At 46.4% G+C, this 16,436-nt stretch overlaps 1 protein-coding gene across 2 annotated transcripts in view; it reads right to left on the bottom strand.

Moving 5' to 3' along the window:
* Positions 1–9,202: 9,202 nt before the first annotated feature.
* lrfn2b (leucine rich repeat and fibronectin type III domain containing 2b) overlaps positions 9,203–16,436 on the bottom strand; it is a 38,208-nt gene continuing 30,974 nt past the window's right edge. For both annotated transcript variants that reach the window (XM_066676649.1, XM_066676648.1), the window contains one exon: positions 9,203–10,355. In XM_066676649.1, the coding sequence (XP_066532746.1) occupies positions 9,335–10,355 (1,021 nt within the window). In that variant the 3' untranslated portion in view covers positions 9,203–9,334. The remainder of the gene's footprint in view (positions 10,356–16,436) is intronic.

The following is a 16,436-nucleotide window of genomic DNA, read 5'->3' as shown; positions in this document are numbered from 1 at the left end:
TCAGCTGGGGCCACTAAAATTGTGTTCCATTATTAAATCTGTTCACGTAGAAGTGGGTCTAAGGTCAGAAAGTAGAGTCTAGAGGGTTTTTCAGGTCCTGGTTCTCGTGTCCTCGGCAGGACTGAGCTGAAGCCTCGCTCTATTTCCTTGGCTGGGGATAGCGTGTCTCATGCCAGACAAGCTGTGGCCCTTAGCGAGCGCCGCTGCCATCTCTGCTTAGCGACACCACCTCTGCTCCCCTCTCGCATCTCTTTCTTTCTCCCTCAAATCATGTCTACACCACTGTCGCAGAGCTGAGAGCCTGGCAGAACAGCGTTCCCAGAATTTCTCAGAGAAAGTGCTCTGGGACTGGGGCAGGAGAGTCTGGAGAGGGAGAGGAACGGTGGAGAAAAAGAGATGGTTGACAATATAAGGACCACAATGGATATGAGACGTGGGCCTTCGTGTTCGGTTTGTTATGTTACGGCACAAAGCTTTTCAAGCTTCTTAATGATGTTCTACTAAATGCGAGAAGAGTGTGAAAAGGGCACAACATGACATTTCCGAAGGGGATAAGAAATCTAACATGTCATGATTACACTTTACAATAAGGGTTGCCAAATAATAATTTATTTTATGTTAAATTACAATTATTAGATTACAGTGTCTGTTGGATTTATTTCACAGACAACTTGTGGATTTCTCTTCTGCGTTTAATCCGCTACAGCCTTGTTTACTAACTGAGAAAGTGTTGAGTTATTTTAAATTGGAGCTGACATTTTGGATTATGGGCGGCACGGTGGCGCAGCAGGGAGTGTCGCAGTCATACAGCTCCAGGGACCTGGAGGTTGTGGGTTCGATTCCTGCTCCGGGTGATTGTTTGTGAGGAGTTGGTGTGTTCTCCCTGTGTCTGTGTGGGTTTCCTCCGGGTGACTGTCTGTGAGGAGTTGGTGTGTTCTCCCTGTGGGTGTGAGTGTGTGAGTGAATGTGTGTGTTTGTGTGTTGCCCTGTGAAGGACTGGCGCCCCCTCCAGGGTGTATTCCTGCCTTGCCGCGACCCTGAATTGGATAAGGGTTACAGATAATGAATGTATGAATGAATTAATTTTGGATTATGGACAAGGGTGTGTGTCATATCCTTTACTATTTATCTTGGTGTGACACTCCACACTTGGAAATGTATATCTCTAAAACAAAGGAGATGATCACTGACTGTTCCAGGTTGCAACCTTTTAATATAGATACTTACATACAGGGATGGGCTGTAGAGACAGTTAGCACCTATAAATACCTGGGGACAATCTTTGATGATACGTTAAAAATTGAGGATAATATGGAGGCTATTTAAAAAAAAAAAGAATGTTAATTCATTGAATGTTAATTTGTTGGTTCTAGTTGGTTCTAGTTAATTTGTTGGTTGTGGGTTTGAGTCCTGCTCCGGGTGACTGTCTGTGAGGAGTGTGGTGTGTTCTCCTTGTGTCTGCGTGGGTTTCCTCCGGGTGACTGTCTGTGAGGAGTGTGGTGTGTTCTCTCTGTGTCTGTGTGGGTTTCCTCCGGGTGACTGTCTGTGAGGAGTGTGGTGTGTTCTCTCTGTGTCTGCGTGGGTTTCCTCCGGGTGACTGTCTGTGAGGAGTGTGGTGTGTTCTCTCTGTGTCTGTGTGGGTTTCCTCCAAGTGACGGTCTGTGAGGAGTGTGGTGTGTTCTCCCTGTGTCTGCGTGGGTTTCCTCTGGGTGACTGTCTGTGAGGAGTGTGGTGTGTTCTCCCTGTGTCTGCGTGGGTTTCCTCTGGGTGACTGTCTGTGAGGAGTGTAGTGTGCTCTCTCTGTGTCTGCGTGGGTTTCCTCCGGGTGACTGTCTGTGAGGAGTGTGGTGTGTTCTCTCTGTGTCTGTGTGGGTTTCCTCCGGGTGACTGTCTGTGAGGAGTGTGGTGTGTTCTCTCTGTGTCTGTGTGGGTTTCCTCCAAGTGACGGTCTGTGAGGAGTGTGGTGTGTTCTCCCTGTGTCTGCGTGGGTTTCCTCTGGGTGACTGTCTGTGAGGAGTGTGGTGTGTTCTCCCTGTGTCTGCGTGGGTTTCCTCTGGGTGACTGTCTGTGAGGAGTGTAGTGTGCTCTCTCCTTGTCTGCGTGGGTTTCCTCTGGGTGACTGTCTGTGAGGAGTGTAGTGTGTTCTCCCTGTGTCTGCGTGGGTTTCCTCCGGGTGACTGTCTGTGAGGAGTGTGGTGTGTTCTCTCTGTGTCTGTGTGGGTTTCCTCCGGGTGACTGTCAGTGAGGAGTGTGGTGTGTTCTCCCTGTGTCTGCGTGGGTTTCCTCCGGGTGACTGTCTGTGAGGAGTGTGGTGTGCTCTCTTTGTGTCTGTGTGGGTTTCCTCCGGGTGACTGTCTGTGAGGAGTGTGGTGTGTTCTCTCTGTGTCTGCGTGGGTTTCCTCCGGGTGACTGTCTGTGAGGAGTGTGGTGTGTTCTCTCTGTGTCTGTGTGGGTTTCCTCCGAGTGACTGTCTGTGAGGAGTGTGGTGTGTTCTCCCTGTGTCTGCGTGGGTTTCCTCTGGGTGACTGTCTGTGAGGAGTGTGGTGTGTTCTCCCTGTGTCTGCGTGGGTGTCCTCCGGGTGACTGTCTGTGAAGAGTGTGGTGTGTTATCCCTGTGTCTGTGTGGGTTTCCTCCGGGTGACTGTCTGTGAGGAGTGTGGTGTGTTCTCCCTGTGTCTGCGTGGGTTTCCTCTGGGTGCTCCGGTTTCCTCCCACAGTCCAAAAACACATGTTGGTAGGTGGATTCGCGACTCTGTAGGTTTGAGTGTGTGAGTGAATGTGTAAGTGTGTGTTGCCCTGTGAAGGACTGGCGCCCCCTCCAGGGTGTGTTCCTGTGTCGGACAGAGAGCAACTTTTCTACCTGAAGATTACTAAATGAGAATCTACATTAGTTGTTTGGATTGGTATTATTTCTGGTAATTTGAATGATTTGTTATCGTCTGTTGTCTAATGTTTTGTAATGTCTATGGGCCCAGCATGAATTACTCCCTTGGGGATAAATAAAGTGTATTTAATTCAATTCAATTCAGTTCAAATCTGTCTGCAAAACTAACATGCACTTTTTTATATATATATACAGATGTGAACTAAAATATGTATTAAACATACAACTAATGATTATAGACCCCTGTGAAGAATGAGTGGCAGTTTAATATGTGGGAGGTAATGGCAAGTTGGGCGCAAGGTGGGAACACACCCTGGAGGGGGCGCCAGTCCTTCTATCAATTAAAATAATATTATATTTCTAATTAATCAATAAATAACAGTTAATGCTCAATAAACTGTAAACTGTATATAAATAATTAATGATTATTTGGTGACACATTGTATAGTGTTACCCATGTTACGGCAAAAATATAAACAAATTCTACTGTACATATCATTATGACTAATACAGTTTTTATTTTGATTACAATATTATTATTGTTCTTGCCTCGCCTTGTTTAGTCTGATGTTACTGAGGCGTAGTCAAATGTTATTGGACATTCCACCGTTTGTTCTGAAATGAGGGTCTTAATCAGGAGTGTGTTCCTCTTCACTGCAGTAACTGTGCCTGCTCTTCTGGTAAAAGCGTTACAGTATTTGTTGCAACATTGATGTGAGGATCTGAAGGCCGTCATGCATATAAACTTCCCTAGGTCAGGTACTGATGCTGAATGATTAGTCCTGAACAACAAACACCACTTCAGCTCATGCTCAGGGCATTGGATGGTGGTCCATCAGCCCAGAGGACAGTCCAGGGTGTGTTCATAGTGGATGACCCGTAAAGTCCCTGAATACACTCAATATAAAAGGCTACCTGTGACAGTTTGGACCTATAGCGTGTTAATGAGTCATTCCCTGGATCCACTCTTCAGCCGCACCAGTGTTCAGCTTACAGTGACACACTCTAGGGTAGCGCTATCAAGGAAGCAGGTTCAAACCCAAGTGAGGCCTCAGTTGTCTGAGGCGGGGAGTCCTGGAGGGGAGGTGGTCTCATTATAGCACAGTGGAAAATGTCATGGGAGAACCATTATTTTAAAATGGCCACTAACAGAATCACTGGAGCTCAGCACGCTTGGGGGACAACATTCATTCATTCATTTTCTGTAGCCACTTCATCATGATCTGTGACATGGTGGGTCCAGTGCCCAAGTGAAACGACACCAGTAAAACACAAATGTGCAAGAACCCTGAGAACCAAGAACACATGTGCAGAAAGGTAGGGGGTGGTCAGGAAGCTTTAGCGCTGCCAGCGCAGGCGTGATATTGGCATTGAGCCGTGACGTGTAGTGGTCAGGTCGGCTAATCTCAGAGCTGCAGGGGAAGTGAAGTGTGAGACACAGCTGCCACACTAATACACAACTGAGTGGACTGAAGCCTCACACAGAACTCCCCTTGCCCTTTACATTCATCTCCTCAGAAAGCCACCTGGAACACTTCCATACACACAACTGGAAGGCTGGGGATGATCTGGGATAGGGTTTGTGATCCAGAACTAATCTTCCAACACCACTATCCAACCTCACTCAGGTTTATGTGACTGAATGCCACCAAATCCTGACAGAATTGTTCCAACATCTGGTGTAAAACTGACCCAGAAGAGGAACACACTCCTGATTGACACCCTTCATTTCAGAGGAATACTCTCAGTGGTTCTTCCTCTTGCTCTGAGTGAGGTCCTCCTTCTGAGTCTGGGTTCTTCTTAGTGGTTCTCTTATTGTCCGGCTCTACACGACTTGACACGGCTTGGCACTCTTACAGCTTGTCTCTTTTCCAAAGGCAGGGCTTTTCCGTGAAATGGAGCAGATGACATCGCAAAACCCCCGTCTCTAGGAACAGCTGGCTTTGAAAACCACAACGATGGTGGCCGTAAAGTTAGGCTCTGTTTACTTATTGTGTATTTTGGACTAAACACAGATCCGTGCCTTAGTTCTCACAGAGCAGTAGCTCGTTCGGCTTTCACTGGACATTTATGTCGGCCATCGTCCCAAGGAGCATTTAAACCTCTTCAAAACACCTTGAGGTAAAATTACGAGCTGCCGCTGTGAGTACGATAAAAATAAATGTGAAAGCTGCTGTAACTTGGCTCTGGCCAATCAGCGCTCTACAGGGTTTACACATCACCATTTAGTACCTACTCAGCACGGTTGGAACCCGGAGCGATCTGGGACCGAAAACTTACCCAGTTCCAGGGACCAGGAGCAGATTTAGGCAGTGGAAAAGCAAAAGAGCTACACCAAGTCTAGTAGAGCCATGTAGGTTCCATGCAGTGGAAAAGCGCCATTAGTTTTTTTGGGAGGGTTTACTGACACTGTCCACTTCAGAGATAGGGTTGGGCTATTATTTCTGGACAAGCTGCTTTGGGACAACATCACAAAGTGTAAAACAATTAGAAATGTGTTTAAATATATGTGGTTATTCATAGCAACCGTTGCTAGGTAGGACAAGCTTTACGGAATGCTGTCAGAAATCACATTCAATCCAATAGATTGTTTTTCTCATGCTCTTATGTTTCCAGGTTAAAATGCTGTGCTGTTGAGCTCCACTGTGGTGTTGTAGCTAATTGAAAAGAAGCAGGTTGAAAATGACCAGGTCAGAAATCACCCCCGTGCATAGACCGACCCTCGCCACCCCCTAACAACAGTTGCTATGAAGTGATGCATTCGTGGGTGGCCCATGAAAGGATGAGCAGAAGAGAAAGAAAGTCTCAGAGACGACCCGTTTTTAGACATCTTGGTGTTTATCTTTTTTTGTAGCAAAAAAAAAATTTCGGATCTGACCACAGAAACATCATCTAGACCCCGCCCATTCAGAGGGATATGTACAGGTTACCCATCACAACACAGTGAAGCCCCCCCCCCCCCCCAATAACTTCAGTCTTTGCAGGAATCAAATGCTACTGTACAATTACACTCCACCCCCGCTCACTCCTGCAGTCTTAAACGAAACAAAACACAAAGCCGGAGCTTTCGGGAGCGCAGCGTGTGAAGGAGATGGGTCTGTGAGAACATGAGGACAGTTCCAGAGAAGTCTACATGCAAATTGTGCTATCGATGTTTCTTGCTCCAGCCCCTTAGGGACCGTGGACTAATGGGCTTGTGCGAAAGAGTCGAAATAATCAGCACAGAAACGTTAAAGCTCCGATCCGGCCTGGCATCTCCATCCCCAGTAATTAAGGCAGAGTTTCCTTCCAGATTCAGAAGACGTGAGCAGAGCCAAGGACGGGGATCATACAGAGCAGTGGAGAACTGCAGCAAAAATACACCGATCAAACCATAACATTAAGAACACCGCTTTGGCTTTACACTCATTGCTCATTCTCTCAGCTCCACTGATTTCTGGACTGTTCTCAGTACAGCAGTGATCTGATCCATTCATACCGGCACAACACACACTAATCAGTGTCACTGCAGCGCTGAGAGTAATCCACAACCCAAGTCATACCTTTGTGGTGGTCCTGGGGGGTTCCTGACCTTTAAAGAACAGGGTAAAACGGGGCAAATGAAGCATGCAGAACAACGGATGACCTCCAGTCTGTAATTGTTATTGAGCTGAGAGAATGGGAAGTAATGAATTTGCAAAGACAGCATCCTGGACAGTGTTAAGAGATGTTTCAGGATGCACAGCGGTCAGTTTTATATGCTCCACTGAATCAAACAGCTTCAAGCATGGTCTTAATGTTTTGGCTCATTGATGTATACCCCCCCTGCACATTACTCTGTATTCTCCAGGCACTCTGCAGCCAGACTTACTGGAATTAATGGCTGAGAGGCTTGGGGATAGAAAAGTAAACGGCCCCATTAGGAAGTAAACACTGCCTTGTTTCCTCTGGCTGCAGAGTGTCTGCTTTCAGAGTAATGCCATTGATCTCCGTCTCGAAGCTAGAGACCACACGCTCTGCAAATTTCTGCACTTTCCTTTCTCCAATACCAGTTCAAGTCGTGAGCCAGCCGTCAGGTCATTCTGAGCTGGAGGAATGCATTAATAAATGAGAAGGACTACAGGACCCTTGACTTTGAATGGAAGTGAATGGAACCAGATTTCTGTTTTCTCTTTCTGAAGCATTCCTGTTGCTCCAGTCACCCTGCCGTCTAAACACACTGTAAAAGGAGAAAGAAATGATACAATTCAATAAATACATCCGAAAAAATGACAGCCCGCAGGCAAAGGGAGGCCGTCCAGCAGCTCCTGGGTCGTGATGCGCCGTTTGACTCCTTCCATTCCCAAAGCTCAGGGCTGGGGCTTAATCGAGACGAGATATTCACAACAATCAGACACTCTCTATACGTTGCAGCAGACGCGAGATCTCACTCTAACACCTCATCCGATTACACTGAGCTGATTAGCGTCAGAATGATGACTGTACGGCTCCTGGAGCTATCGCTGATGGATGGATGAAACCTTAATATTCATACCATATTCAAAAGAATGGTGAGAGTGATGGCAGTCATTGATTTTGTTCCTCATCTGGGAAAACACGGAATGGATGTAGACTTCTCTGGGGATATGGCATCTTTGGTGGTGGTTTTTTGGCTGTGTGAACGTGGATGAGTGCTTCATTGTGTTCATGTGTTTATTGTAAGGAACGGACAGCTCTTGTCTTTGTAAACCGCTGTCTCTGTCGGAAACAAACCCCTGTGTATCTCCATCTTTTGAAAACAGAGCAATAGAGATACTTGAAAATGGCTTAAATCCTGTTACATGAACGTACACTTCAAAATAAACAATGAGTCATTTTCTCCTCTGATTTTCCTTCATCTAACACCCTTTATACTGACATCTAGTGGCCTGGAGGTTGAGGGACACTCTGAGAGAGGCCGCCCCTCACTTGTGGATCATAACCTGTTTATTCAGCCACCACAAAGCAATTTCATATGTCATCTCATATAAGCTGGACTTAAAGGAGCACTAGGTAGTATTTGTACATTAAAATGACAGTTTCTGGGCTCAGCACTGCAGAAACTGCACTATGTAAGTTTCAGAAAAGTGCAGTAAAAGTGAATGACAGTCTTCAACTGCAGAGGGAGCCCAGGAGCAAAACTGCCAAATCTTACCTAGTGTTCCTTTAACAGAAATAATGTGAGAAATACCCAATGACTGTTCTGAATACAAGGACTGGCGCCCCCTCCAGGGCGTATTAGCGCCTTGCGCCCAATGATTCCAGGTAGGCTCTGGACCCACCGCGACCCTGAACTGGATAAGGGTTACAGATAATGAATGAATGTTCTGAATACTGTAGTAAATAGTGATTTTTCTCGTTTTTTTTTCTGGAGACACAAGGGTTTGTTCTGACAGAGACAATGAGCAAGTGTTTGTACCAGACACCACAGGGAGGCCTGACATCAGCTGACCAGGAAACTCAAGATGACATCACATATTTCCACCACTTCAGTAATACACACACACACACATTATGTCCGTTGGTCCCAATCATCCAGGCTTTGTCCGGCTCCTTGTCAAATCTAGAAAGACTGAGAAGCTTGAGCGACTTTGTGTTCCTGGAACTGCTTTCGGCAAAGTCTTTTTCCCCCTTGTACGACTTCTGAAACTTCCCATTCTGCCCGGATTAAGATAAAAAAAGCTACCTCCGTGGATCCCTTAAATAAAAACGCTTGCATTTGCAAATGATTCCTTCGAGAGGGACGAATGAAAGGTAAGGATGAAAGAACTGGGGATTTTTTTTTAGCTTTTAACTCTTCCCCTCGAGAAAGGAGCCATTTAACTTTTAGTGTTTGACTGACAAGATAAAAAATATAAAACTTTCAGTTCGTTACATGTATAAACAGGGTTCGTACGGCTCTGCAGCTTTCGGGAAAAAAATGACGGCATATAATCTCCCTTTTAAATGCTGTTTAACAGTCTTTGAATAGTCCAGTCCGCCTTAACCGGTGTGGAGAGCCCAACCAAGGGCAGAATCGCCACACACACACACACACACACACACACACACACACACATACACACACTCCTTCATCATAGGAGCATAGAGCTGATCTCTGCTTTTCAGGGACCTGTCCCTCAACCTGTCAGCTCGAGTAGTTAATATATATATTTATATATATATTCTTTAACAACAAATGTCATAAAGCAATGTATAATTCCATGCACGGTGGAACAGAGACTATAGTCTGCCTTAGTCTTTAACACCGGAGTAGCAGACACTCAGTCATTTTACACGCTGTGAAACAGCCATAGAGGCTGCCCCCATGTGGGACCCACTCTATGGAGCATAAACCACATCTTATTTGGAGGTAAACATGACTGACGGTTCATATGAACTTTTTAAAGTTCTACATAAAACCAGAGGCGTGGTAGTGACACTCCAGGACAGAGGTTGTGACTCCACCTGCCCCTATACAGTGCTCTCCATGACCCAGTCGGCGCTCTCCAGAGTGCCCTTACTGCTGCCAGTCTCACCATCCTCGTCACATTTCAGGAGCATGCCGTTGATGGAGAGGCTGCGCTTGGTCCAGATGTTGCTGAGGCGACGCTGGTAGTTGCTCAGCTGGGCTCCAGTGGAGGCGGCGATCTCGCCCATGTCGAACGAGTGGCTTCGCTTGGGCTTGCAGTCCACTGGCAACAACAGCTTACTGAGTCTGGAGTCCAGCATCCGACCCAGGAGCGGCTCCTTGTCGGTAGGGGGCAGCGCAGGCGGAGCTCCTGGAGCAGTAGAAGCTGCGGGAACTCCGGACACGGCGCTCGCAGCAGGGGGCGGAGTCTCTCTCGTCTGACCTCTCAGCTCCAGGGAGTTGATGGCTCCTAGAAGCTGGTCCAGATTGCCTCGAGGTTTGGGATTGGCCGACCTCCAGATGCTGGCCAGGGCGCTGTTGGGGCTGTAGGAGCCACCTGCGTCCAGGGAATCCGATGACGAAGAAGATGATGAGGCAGAAGAGGCAGAGCTTATGCTGCTTTGGAGGGAACCACACTTGAACTCCACCACCTCGTCCCTCATGGTGACCTTGGGCTTGGGCTTGAGCGGTGGGAGCAAGACGCCGTTCGGTCCCAGACGCCCACCGTTGGTCTGAGAATAAGTCTCGCTAACATCACTAAGCTTGCTCACTGGAAGCTCTGCCCCCTCCCCGGCCCCGCCCTCTCCAGCCTTGTAGCGGACCATGAGGATGACGATGAAGACGAGTAAAGTGGCCACGATCACTCCGCCAACCACAAGGATCATGGTGCCACCCAGGAGCTGCCCGTGCATCGACTGACATTGCGGGTAATCGTCGCGAGTGAAGAACTGGACACAGCCCACCACACTGGTCGCTGTTAAAGTGGTTGCGGAGTCATCCCACGCTGCCAGGACGCACAGATCGTAGCGTGTCCCCGACACCAGGTTGTTGACCAGGAAAGCCTTGCTGGATGCAGGGATCATCCTTTGGAAGTAAACAGAGAAAACACATTTTCAGAATTAGCATCGGAATCAGCAAATCGTTTTGCTATGAACAGCTGCAGACTATAGGGTAAAATAGGGATAAGGAAGTACGCAGAGAAACAGATGGACCACAGTCTGTAACTGTAGAACTGCAAAATGCTCCTGATTATTCCTAACTCTATTCTTCTATATTGATTCATAATGCTTAATACACATGTAAAGGGAGCATATGGCATCCATTACACATGGTAATGCTTGGGTTATACTTCATAAATATGCTGTGTATGGTGTCATAAGGTCAGCTCAGGCATCTCTGGCGCCACAGCTTCCTCTGGCTCCTGCGGGGGCATCCCCAGGAATTCTCAGGACAGATGGGAGATATGATCCCTCCAGGTTATGGACCTCCCTCCGGGCTTCCTGTCTATTATCTGACCATGCCTGTATATTACCAGGGGACATCCCTATCAGATGATGCCCGGGACCGGGAAAAGTCATTTCGGCGGCTCTTGTCCACCAGCTCATACTTTTGGTCGTTACCCAATGCTTTGGAACACAGGTCAGCGAGTGGATTGAGAGCTTTGTGGGAGAGCTTTTGCTTATAAGCAACTGTACCAGGTGTTATAAAGTATTATAGATTGGCAACATACTGCCAGGATACAGCCTTATGGACACAGGATTCACTGGAGATGTTACATCATTTTATCAGACAGACTGGGACAAGAGCCATAACTGGATATCACTCTGACTCTATAATGCTCAGTCTGTGTGATAAATAACTGATTCTCACTCTCTCTCTCTCTCCCTCTCTCTCTCTCTCTCTCTCTCTCTCTGTCTCTCTCTCTTCACTGGCACTGATTAAGTGAGCCTATCTCTGTCTCCACGCTGAGGAAAAGATCTATTTGGACGTGAGAATACTCTGAAATTTCAGTGGTGCTCCTGGCGATGGAATCTATTACTTGCTCACAATTCCTCACCAATCGACAACCAGCCTTCCTGCTCTCTCTCTCTCTCTCTCTCTCTCTCTCTCTCCCCCCCTCTCAGACACACAGCCGTTTCCAATCGATTCTGTGCCAAGCTTAAATGGTTAATTCGTTTTAATGCAAAAACGCAGACAAGTGGGAAGCCGGTGGGAGCTGCTTATCCTGCGAAGACTGAAGTTTTTAGCAGGGCTCCAGGAGATGGAAGACAAGTTTGGAGAAAACACCATGAGGACGCAGCATTAATCAAGGAATAAATCCTGAAAACAGCTACAGGCTCTCTCTCCTGGTACATAAGACCTGCAGAGGCAGTGACCCAGTGTTCTGTGATGGACTGCAGCTCTGTGCAGGGGTGATCCTGCCTTGTTCCCAATGCAGACACACCACGGCCCTGAACAGGATGAAACAGTCACGGAAGGTGAACAAATGAATGAGTGAGTGACCCAGTGTTGTGTACATGAATAGATCATCACCCAAAACCCAGTTGCTAGAAAAAGGCATTTCCTAAAGAACATATTCACATAGTTGCTATTTGTAGTTGCTATACTCTCTAGTAACTATGATATTTTAAGTGGTTGCTATGGTGTTGGTACATGTTTACTGTGATATCCCAGGTTATTGTTAGGATTATGCTTTGTGGTTAGTATGTTATCCTGGGATTGTAAGAATTTTCCTTGGTGGTTGCTATGGTGTTCCAGTAGGTTGTTAGTATTTTGCTTGGTGGTTGCTATGGTGTTCCAGTGGGTTGTTAGGATTTTGCTGGGTTGTTGCTACGGTATTTCAGTGGGTTGTTAGGGTTTTGTTTGGTAGTTGCTATGGCACCCCAGGGATTGTTAGGATTTTGCTTGGTGGTTGCTATGATACCCTGAGTGTTGTTAGGGTTTTGCTTGATGGTTGCTATGGTATCCCAGGTGATTCAAGACACGTTAGCAGACAAGTCTACAGCAGACATTGGATGTTGATAATTGAAATATTGCAAACATTTATTTAGGAGGTGGAAAAAAAGCAATTTTTAAACTAATCAACTAATAGCATTCACCAATACACAGTGTGCTACAAAAATCAATAAACTAGTTTAACGCATTCTCATTGTATCCCTCACAACTGGCACAGAGTGTTAAAGGACACAAATGCCTGTCAGGGATGACTTACTATTTTGGGGGAAGGGTGTACTCTAATAAGAAACATAAAGCCAGTACCTGATCTGATCAAATAAACAACAGAGTAAATAAACACTTGTGTCCCCTTCCTCCTCCTCATAACCTTCCCATAATCCCCCCGTTATTTAAGGCCTAATCTTTTCCTCCATCGTCCCCTCCAGCAGGCTGAGATTTCAGACATAACTCACTGTGGTCGTTCATCCCGGGGTCCTGCTCTTTCTGCGCAGACGGTGACAAGGTCGAGAGAATAGCCTCCCGCTCTATCGACCGCACACGGCGTGGCACGGAGATTTGATTATGCCGATGTAAGCAGAAACACTTAATGTGTTCCTGCGAGGAGTGTGTGCTGAGATGAATGGTTTTTGACATTTGTCTGAGTGTGTGGACCCCTTGAGTGGATCCTCGTGCAGCGAAAACACCGTCTCACAATAACGCTAATGGATAGACACATTAAAAAGAAATAAGGAGTGGTGGAGAACGCAGGCAGGGCTGCAGGGACAACTGCAGGCTCTCAGTATGTGTTCATGTGTGTGTGTGTGTTGTTGTTGTTGTTGTTGTGCTACTCTCTCTGTGTATTTTAGAGTGTGAGTCTAACTAAATTAACTCTCCCAGACTAAAACGAACAGAAACAGCAGGAGTCCTCATTTATTCCTCTGTTACGTCTCTCCTCCAAACAAAGCGCTGGAGCGGATTCTGGCTCCTAGAACCCCAACTCTGGTTTTTAGAACCTAGTCATGTTCCCGCTGTCTTTGAAACACACACATTATGGAAATGGAAGTGGATATTTTTTAACCTTTACCCACCTTTAACCTCCGTTATATCTTTATTTATTCAAACAATGTATTTTGGCCTAAAATATTTTTCTTCTGATTTCCTTGTTGAACCGTGTTGTTGATTTTCTCTGTCTCCATTTGCTTTTCCATAGTGTACTTGGCTGTTCCGAAAACTCATCATTTTACCTGGAGGATCTAACTTCTTTTAAAAAAAAAATATCGGTTTCTAAAGATTTGTGGTCTTTTCAAAGCTGTTTATAACTGACAGTGTGAAAAAGTCATGGTGGTTGTATACATGCTAATAACATTAGCATGCACTGCTTGCTAACTAGCTAGCAAGCTTTCCTTTAGCTCCACTCCACAAGGGTGTGTTTTTAACAAGTAATAAAGAAGCAAAAGATTAGTCACATAGTCAGAGAGATAGCAGAGAATGTTCAGCCTGAGCTCAAGTAAACAAACATTACCTGGTCATCTTATTTTACAAGATGGTGGATCTACTGTAAACAGCTTTATCTGGTCATAACTCCACCTCATGACCCCTTGTGTCCTTGGTTCAGGCCCAGCAGGTTTATAGAGCTGAAAGGAATTGATTTTCTTGCCTGAAGAGCATTTGTTTTGCAGTGGAAACAAATGGAATCCGCTGGAGATTAAGCACCTTGTTGGTGAAGAAGTGGAACGTGAGGTCAGGTGCAGGAGCGTGAGGCTAAATTACAGGTCTCCAGCTGGACGTCCCGAGATAAGCAGCTGCTAATAGTGTATTCATCCCTGTGTTTACGCTGGTCATCAGTCTTGCTGTAACACGGTGTGACACTGTTTAATAAAACAACATGACAAACCGTCTCTGGGTGCCGTCAATCAAAGGCTCCGTCCGTGTTGCTTGGAGAAGCTGAGCTCCGTGTGTACGAGGAACAAACAGAGCAGGGCTCTGGCGGCTAGGAGACGCATCCTCAGACGGACAGTCGCACTAAATCACCGTGCTCTGGACATTATGGAGCAGATGCTTCATGACGATTCTGCTGATATATTACCACGGCTTTCCATCCGACATGTGACATCTGTCCAGCATCCTTAGGACATGCACTTCTAGTTCTAGTTCTACATTATTTCCCACTCTGTTTCCATCTCCTGTCACACAGTGCTGTCAGTTTGATGACTTTGTGTCCTTTAAAGTAACACTAGGTAGTAATTTTACCTTAAAAATACAGCTTCAAAATTCATTGTGAGGATCCACTGACCTGTATCAGCAAGAACAGGACCTCTGTCGTCGCTAATCTGGACTCAGCCCTGCAGAAAGTGCACTATGTACATTTGAGAGGAGGGTAGGAGCAGTGGAACTATATTCTCTGGCATCCTCACTAGCATTTCCCTGAAGATCAATGACTGTTACTGCAGCAAAGAGGGGACAAACTGTGGATCAGCGTCCCTCATCAGCAAGTTCTGGACGTTATGGAGCCGAGTGAGGAGCAGATGCCTCGTGGTCATCCGTATGAAGCATTAGCACAGCGTTCTAACCGCCATGTGACTCCAGCCCAACATCCCTGACACGTGCCCCCTGGCCAGCGGTGATGGACGAGGATAATGCCTTTAACCTGCTCCTGACCACAGCATTCCCCAAGGGATAATACCCAGGGTTTAGTGTTTTTATCACATACATTATATGACTTATACATCTGTATAGTCCTGTAATGTGTGTTGTGAGTCCTCCAGCTAAAATAAATGGAACCTGTAAGGAACCCAGGAGCAGTGTCTTTAAATGGGGAGTTCTCCCAGTCCAGTACAGCACCATGGAGTAGGTGCAGAAAGGTTATGTAACTGGAATGGAGTGTTACTCTACTCCTCTGGATAATACCTTTAACCTGCTCCTGAACACAGCATTCACTGAGGGATTACTGGCCTGGTTTAGAATGGGTTTTTTTTGCTCATATTGTCTGATGTTAGTCTGTATACACATCTGCCTCAGTCCCTGTGCTGAATTACTCTTGCTGACCTCTAAGGAATGTATTATTCCATGGTTCAGCCTCCCACAGGGGGATTAAAGCAGGTCTTTCACTACACAACATCAAGGGTATGAAGCGGGAGCTCTCCTCTTTCTGGATTTGTTAAAGTGCATGTGTAAGAAACGGGTCATTGGTGTAGTTTCTCAAGCCAGATTCAAGGCTATAAATGTTGCAGCAGTTTTAGACCCACCTTAAATGTTCTGTGACCAACACTGTGTACATCACAACCATACATTCATCTACGGCTACAGACAGGTACAGGTGGGAGTTCCACACTTTCTCCAGTGTGATGTGGTCAGTGTAAAGACCACGGATTACCAGGGATGGGAGCGCTGTATATGCCCCAGTCCCTCTGTACATTTCTTCTCTCCTGCTGTAAGATGAGGTTTAATCTGTGAATAAAACATGCTCCTCTCACTTTTACATCCTTTTGCTATGAGGAGAAAGTCAGGGGATTCTCCATGGGTGGATTCTGCACATCAGAAGCTATTTTTAGAACAGGAGTGGGCTCATTATTCCTGGGATTTAGGACTGGAATTGGATGTAAGTGTATGATTCTGTCTTTTTATTCGCTTTTGTTTGTGAGGTCTACCCCCTTTTCCCTCAAGTGAACACAGTTCTGGGGTCTTAATGAAACACCTGTAACCTGCTTTGGTCAAAATACCACAAGCATCAAACACCACATCAGCCTTTCTTTGCTTTCAAATATGTCTCAACTCACTTCCTTCCACTTTCTTGATTTCCCCTTAGTTAATCGGTATCTGTGTGTGTTGGGACTGGAATGGTACGCTATGTACAATGTGCTGTGTACGTTTTAAGACTAGCCAGAATAGGGCACGCTGTAGTTTCCCCACTTCCCCCTATACGTTTCATGTCTGCTGCAGTAAGTTGGGGTTTAATCAGTGAATAAAACATGCTCCTCTCACTGGAACATCCTCACGCTATGAGGGGAAACTGATGGGGCTCAATCTGGGGATTCTCCACGGGGATTCTCCACTTCAAACTCCGTTTTAAGAGCAGGAACAGGCTGTATCTCTGGGCCTGGATCTGCTGGGCCTGCACTCTGGAGCTGATAGGGAATAAAATCAGTGCGGAGCAGGGAAAGCGATGCTAGCTTAGCCGCGGGCGCTACGGCGCAGGACTGATATGAGCTGGGGGAGCACAGCAGCTGCAGC

The sequence above is a fragment of the Hoplias malabaricus genome, chromosome 7 (genome assembly GCF_029633855.1).
Source record: "Hoplias malabaricus isolate fHopMal1 chromosome 7, fHopMal1.hap1, whole genome shotgun sequence".
In the NCBI taxonomy this organism is placed as follows: Eukaryota; Metazoa; Chordata; class Actinopteri; order Characiformes; family Erythrinidae; genus Hoplias; species Hoplias malabaricus.
The sequence above is the reverse complement of the archived record's forward strand: the minus strand, read 5'-3'. Positions and strand labels throughout refer to the sequence as shown.